Below are 6,000 nucleotides of genomic sequence, written 5' to 3'. Positions count from 1 at the left end.
ACAAACCCATGAAGTTAGAAAAGATTCTCAAAGTAAGTTTTGTCAAAAAAAAGAAGTTGCTAAGCTTATCAAGCTTAAGCAATCTTTTTATTCAAGTATTGTAAATATACCAATTTTGAAACCTTGTATGGATTTTTAATCGCCTTATCATTCTAAATAAGACACTTAATTCAAGCATTGTCAAAGAGGAAAGATTTTCCAATTCACTTGGCAAGCTTAACAAGCTTTAGTAACGACTAAAATAAAGTGTTGTTAAAGAAGAAAGATTTGTTAATTCATCTTGCAAGCTTATTAAGCTTGAACAATCACTCAAATTAAGTCTATTAAAAGAAAAAAATTGCTAATACATTTGGCAAGCTCATCAATTTGAGCAATCACTCAAATCAAGTTTTGCCATTAAAAAAAGATTTACCAATTTAGTTGGCAAGATTGTCAAGCTTGAGCAATTCCCCAAATTAAGTCTTTCTAAAGGAAAAAGATTTTCCAACTCATTTGGCAAGCTTATCAAAATTGAGCAATCATTCAAATCAAGTGTTTTAAAAAAAGAAAGATTTGCTATTTCATTTGGTAGACTTATCAATTAGAGCAACCACTCAAATTGTTATAATTATACTTGTTACAGAGGCAACATATGAATTTTGGTGCTATTGTGGCATGGTAGGGAATCAGAGTTCGATATTTGTTCGGCGCTTCCAAGCGAACATTCTATCAAAACGTCGACTTGAGATCTGGTGCAATTACTGGTGGTTGCGAAAACTGATTAAACGATAACGAACTTGTAAAGCCGATTGTTGGATTGCCTCCTGATTGAGCTCCTCGATCGAACTTCGAGCCATGAAGACGGTGTCATGAAAATGACTTCTGTCTCCAACGTTCCATGTGGGTGTGAGGATGGAGTAAGTTGAACACACGAGTCTGACTTTTCTTAGGGTCGAAACATTTGCATTTCAAAGCTTGGATAAATTCAGGGAAGAATTGGAACATGGTCTACTCAGTTTAAAGGGAAGACTTGCTAGCTACTACGATGTGGGAAAGACAGGGACCGCCTCCTAGAAATTTGGGTGCTGTCAACTTAGGCTAATTAGGCCAACCATACGAGTGCTGTGTGGTGATCACGTACAGGCAAATCTGGCAAACTCCAAAACCATGGTCTCATCATCATGTGATACTTGTAACCAAAGCTGCTACTAATTTTATTCTGTACAAAAATGGACTAGGATTTCATGAGGAGCGTTTTCGTTAGATAGAAGTGCTGTTGGGTACACCCTTTCCTGTTAAACCTGGTTCAGAGGAGGGGTGCAGGAGCTCGTAAGGAACTTGAGCAGGACCGTGACGGTGCTTCAATCTCTTCTCTTGATTCCTCTTTGCAATCATCTTTTCGATCTTCCTGACCCTCTTTTGAAATCTGCTGAAAGCTGCGAGCACCTGCACAAGCTCGGGCTCTTTCCGGTGAGGTCCAAAAACGTCATTTCCCATTGTCCTTGCTTTAAAATGGATTTAGAAACTAGCCAGTTTTGGCGAATTAGAGATGAGCTTACCCTGTCTTCACTGGTCCAATTTGGAGAGGGCCCTTGGCCAAGATACTCCTCGTGGATTGCATGAGTAGAAAGTGCCTCTGTTGTGATAGCGATCACGGCTGCTTGGGTCTCATTAGAGATCATTGACATATAGAATGATTCGGGATCGTTTCGGAACTCTTCGAATTCAGCTGTCCCTTCGTCTGGAATCAGCTTCCGGGTCATCGTTGGATGGTTGGGCATGAAACCGGCATATTCGTATTGGCCAAAATTCACCGCTGCGTGATAGCAAGAAGCAATCCACATTATGATGTTCAAAATGTGGACCAAGGATCTCTTTGAATCCAACAATGGCCACCCGTCGGCGTCCTTTTTGTCGCCATGACCCACGGTTCGAATTTCAGTCCACCACTTTCGAAGCTCCTCGTCGTTGCGAACACTTGTGTTGTCCTTGTAGAACACTTCTACGTAGTCCGAGAGCCATGTCTGGATTGCACCCCAGAGCTCTAGCCCGTCCGCAGCGAACGGGTAGTCTTCAATTGTCAGCCTTATTCCTTGCTCTTTGCTGTCATCTGGAATAGCCATCCCTCTGTCATTCCAACAATTTTTATCAGTTATTGACGAGTTCACCAGTTCCTTTGCAGATGTCTAATGTGGTCTAGCACAAGTTGTGGATACTCGGACTTTGAACAGGAATGATTGAAGAAGGGGTATTACCTCTTGAGTAAATCCGCAGGCAGTGCCTGTTCGTCAAAGCGCCAGAAATGCTTGTACCAAGTGGAACTCATCTGCATAGAGATTTCATGCGGAGTGAAAGTCTTCTCGATGATGCCACCCGCGTTAACGAGCGCTTTTCGTGCCGCAGCGTTGATGTCCATTGTGTTCTTGAAGTGTGGTACCAGAGCTTGGTGCACGGGATGAAGTGAACTAAGCTGCCTGTGTGTCGCAATGATCACAGGTTCCATGGTGGCGTGCGAACGTAACCTTAAACCAGGAACCTCTAACTTTTATTGAACGAACATTGAAAGATGGATCATATTGATGTGAAGTAGCGATGCTTCAAATTGTATTCATTGTTATTTGACTTACCCTACCTTGGAGCTGGATCTGACATATTCATGTTTCCATAAGGTAGAATGTGTAGGATTGATACTTACCAGTGGCTTATTAGTTGGTGATAGCCAGCGTCATTCGACATCACATGGGTCTTTGCAAGTTCCCATGTCCAGTTCTTCGTGTTCAAGGGGGGTGGAGTCACGACACGATTCATGCTAGACTGGTTTTCTCCTTCACATGGTGGGAGGCTTAGCTCAATGGCAATAGGAATCAATGTGCCATCCCTTCGCAAGTAAAAGAGAGTTCGGGTGGCGTATGCCTTCGAAGTCGGGCATTGATTGATTTTGTCAACAAATGGTAGATAAAGGTCATGGTAGTCAAGAATGAAGAGCTTCTGTTCAGCGATTGTCGTCTGCAAGTCTAGCCCTTCTAGATATGGTTCGATGTGACTTGCTGTTATCGCTGACAAGGAACTTCCATATGATGTGGTATCAAGTGCGCTTCGAATGGGAAATTCCCTTACGCGCTCAATTGCCACTGGATTGACTCCGGCCAGCACCTGACGCGCGAATTCCTCATCAAGCATCCACGCATTCTCAGAAGCTGTGAACGATAATCAATCACTATTAGTTACGGTGTGCTTCATGCGGTTCAAGTATGTGATCCACACGGTGTCCAACATGAGGGACTGAGACCATGCTACTGGACAAGCAGCATCTATCGTGTTGCATGACTTCTGAAATAATACCTGCAATAACTTTCGGGGGTCGCAATTTGATGACTGCTTCCGCCTCACTCGGCGCACACTTGGGTGCGCATTTGGAATCGGCACTGGACATTGATCCACCCTTCTTGAATAAGTCAAATACTTGGTCAAGGCTTTGGAATTCCACCTGAGTGGAGTACAATGCGTATAAAGCCGGCATCATTTTCCTCGAGGCCTCTTCAATAGCATCCTTCTGCACCAAGCCCGGAGTGTGTACCAAAGTTACCCGCTCATCCCTCGGGATGTAAAACTTCGCATACATCTCACCACGGTGCTCCGCCATCGGATCTGCAACCGCAACGAGTTTTGCACAATAAACAACAGAAACGGTGGTTGTGGTACAGAATTGGAGTATTAGCATGTGTAAAGTTCTCATTGTCATAAACTTGAAGCGGAGCTTCGAGGTACTGGGTTTTTCGGTAGAAGCATGGTCCCCGAATTAGGAGTGATGGAAACCCAATAACCCATGCAACAAGATCTCTACCAGGGAGCACGACCAAGGCGACTAACCGTGGTGCTTCCCTGCACCCACCTTTTACAACGGTACCCGACGTGTTAGCACAACACACTGAGATCACAGGTGAATAGTATGCAAGCTCTTGATTTAGGTGGAAGACGGTACCAATCTCAGGTCGTCCAGTGCGAATGCGTTTTGGATACGGAAATTCGTCGTTTCCGCCGAGAACAGGACGCTCCAAGCTCTCGTGCTGGTCACTGTCTCCCAAGTCGTTGTATACGGCATAGTCGTATATGCGGTCTGCTTCCTTCCGCAATCCTGACCCGTTGCCTCGCATATTGATCAGCTCTTGGTTCCGCAACTTCTTCAATCCGGTGGGGGTATCTTGTGGTAAGTGCATCTGCGCAAGCAGTTAAGAAGCACAGATTTCAAAACCCTCCATTATCATGGATAGCTGCAACCTTGTCATAAGCAAGAAACTGGCGTCTAGAAAACAGAAACACATCACTAAAAATATTCGGAATTTCTGTTTTCCAGCGTTTATCTAGTCGTGGTTTCGTTTGAGGGAGTAGCTAGCGAGAACGATCCCTATATCCCTAATTTCTTTTGGATCCGTGATTGAATTGTGCATGGAAAACATGCACAGGAACCTTTAAAAAATTCATATAAATTGTTTTCTGGAGGTGTGACCTTAGTGCTGAAGAACACGCGGTCGGTGTCGTAATGGTTTGTGTTGTAAACACACGAGTTGCACGGGAAATACACCGCGGACTTATCTGGAAGCTCCACTGAGACGGCCTTGAGAAGGAATTCATCCTTGTGAAAATTTCTTATGATAAGCGCACTCTCTTCCACCGACTTCGGCATGACGAAGTACTTCTTCATGCACAGATATACAGTGAGCTTCAAGACTTGCGAAGGACTCGATTGCTGCTCCCGCAAGTTCGAGAAAGCATTGCTCAGATCCTGGCCTATACGTCGAAGATTTCTTTCCAGAGTTTTTGTTGGCAACTGCAGAATTGCTTCCAGATTCATGGACTTGGACTTCCGTTGTGTCCTCCAGTCTCCCCTGCCCGTGGGACTTGCTTTAGATAAAAGGACCATTTGTTTCATTTCAGGCACCTGAACGTGTATATCCACGCCGCTTCCAATCTGATGATCGGTGAGCAATTGAGGACCCCGCACGTCAAGTGTGCCGAACGGAAACTTCAAAATCGCCATGTCCTGCAGTTTTTGCCTTCCTATCTTTCCCGCCTTGATTCTCTCCATTCCATCAATCCTTCTGCATTTTACGCTGGCTCAAAATCGTACACACAAACCTTAAATTCTACAAGATTGGTAATAATCATCAGCTTCCAGGTTGCACCAGCTCATGCATGGATGTGCGGCACCTCGATTCTGGTCACCGTCTCTTGAATCCTCAGTAACCCGTTTAGAATTCTCAACATCGCCAATGATCACTAGGTCGACACTGCAGAACGCGATTAGCCGTATCGTCGCGATCGATTCTTGTATACGAGGTGAGCCCACAGCTGGAGCCTTGCAGCGGTTTCGATGAGGAGATCCTGGACCCCTGAAGGGCAAAGTTTCTAAACCCGCAGTCTCGGTCAGATACAGGGCCCATGGTTTCATCCTGAACACTCGCAATTTCTTTTATCTTTTTTAATTCCCTGTGAAGCAAGATGCCTCTGGGAGAAATCCTGGCTCCTTGAGATACTTTCCATTCTAGAAACCGGGAAAATAATCTCGGACGGGTTTCCCGAATCACTTACCATGCAAGCTACTTCACCACGTAAAAAATAAGCATGCGACGTCACGTTTAATGACTCGGGAGCGAGGCACCGAGTACAGCTCTTCACTCAGTTGCAGTCTGCTCATCGTCAGAAGCTCGTAGTCTAAGTGGAGGGGATAGCATCTTCATACTCAAGGTTCGATGCAATCCATGTCTGACCGGATTCCAAATCCATTTGCATTCCGCATTTTGCTTAGGATGGTCACTACCCGCAGCAATCAGCGTTGAGGCGTGCACTGACGGGTTGTTGAAGACGATACATTCATGTGATAAAATGAACGTATTGTGTAATTTTGTGGTCGAAAAGGAGACAAGCAGCAATCGTGCAAAACTTCAGTATTGTTAGAATGATAATTATCTATTCAACTTGTTCTAATAGAACCTTCAATGTTTTCTTTTTCTTTTTCTTTTT

The 6,000-nt window shown here is 44.5% G+C and overlaps 1 protein-coding gene across 1 annotated transcript; it reads right to left on the bottom strand.

Annotated features, from left to right (window-relative positions):
* Positions 1 to 1,196: 1,196 nt before the first annotated feature.
* On the bottom strand, positions 1,197 to 5,172 carry LOC112284555 (linoleate 9S-lipoxygenase). Its single transcript, XM_090252256.1, has 7 exons — positions 4,388 to 5,172; positions 3,662 to 4,196; positions 3,322 to 3,627; positions 2,675 to 3,176; positions 2,235 to 2,501; positions 1,539 to 2,106; positions 1,197 to 1,425 (listed from the first exon to the last, which is right to left on the bottom strand). The coding sequence occupies exons 1-7, from the start codon at positions 5,063 to 5,065 to the stop codon at positions 1,240 to 1,242; spliced, it is 3,042 nt and encodes a 1,013-aa protein (XP_090108382.1). The 5' UTR covers positions 5,066 to 5,172; the 3' UTR covers positions 1,197 to 1,239.
* Between the last annotated feature and the right edge of the window lie 828 nt (positions 5,173 to 6,000).

This window comes from Physcomitrium patens, chromosome 7 (assembly GCF_059467195.1).
Source record: "Physcomitrium patens ecotype Gransden chromosome 7, ASM5946719v1, whole genome shotgun sequence".
NCBI lineage: Eukaryota > Viridiplantae > Streptophyta > Bryopsida > Funariales > Funariaceae > Physcomitrium > Physcomitrium patens.
This window is presented reverse-complemented; position numbering and strand designations above follow the sequence as displayed.

Bases quoted from the DNA above. Each gene is read 5' to 3' on its own strand.
- LOC112284555 (XM_090252256.1), bottom strand. From the start codon at position 5,065: ATGGAGAGAATCAAGGCGGGAAAGATAGGAAGGCAAAAACTGCAGGAC. The intron at 3,628-3,661 runs GTTGTTTATTGT...TTGCGGTTGCAG, and splicing joins GTACCACAACCACCGTTTCT to ATCCGATGGCGGAGCACCGT. The intron at 3,177-3,321 runs GTATTATTTCAG...TATCGTTCACAG, and splicing joins ACCCCCGAAAGTTATTGCAG to CTTCTGAGAATGCGTGGATG.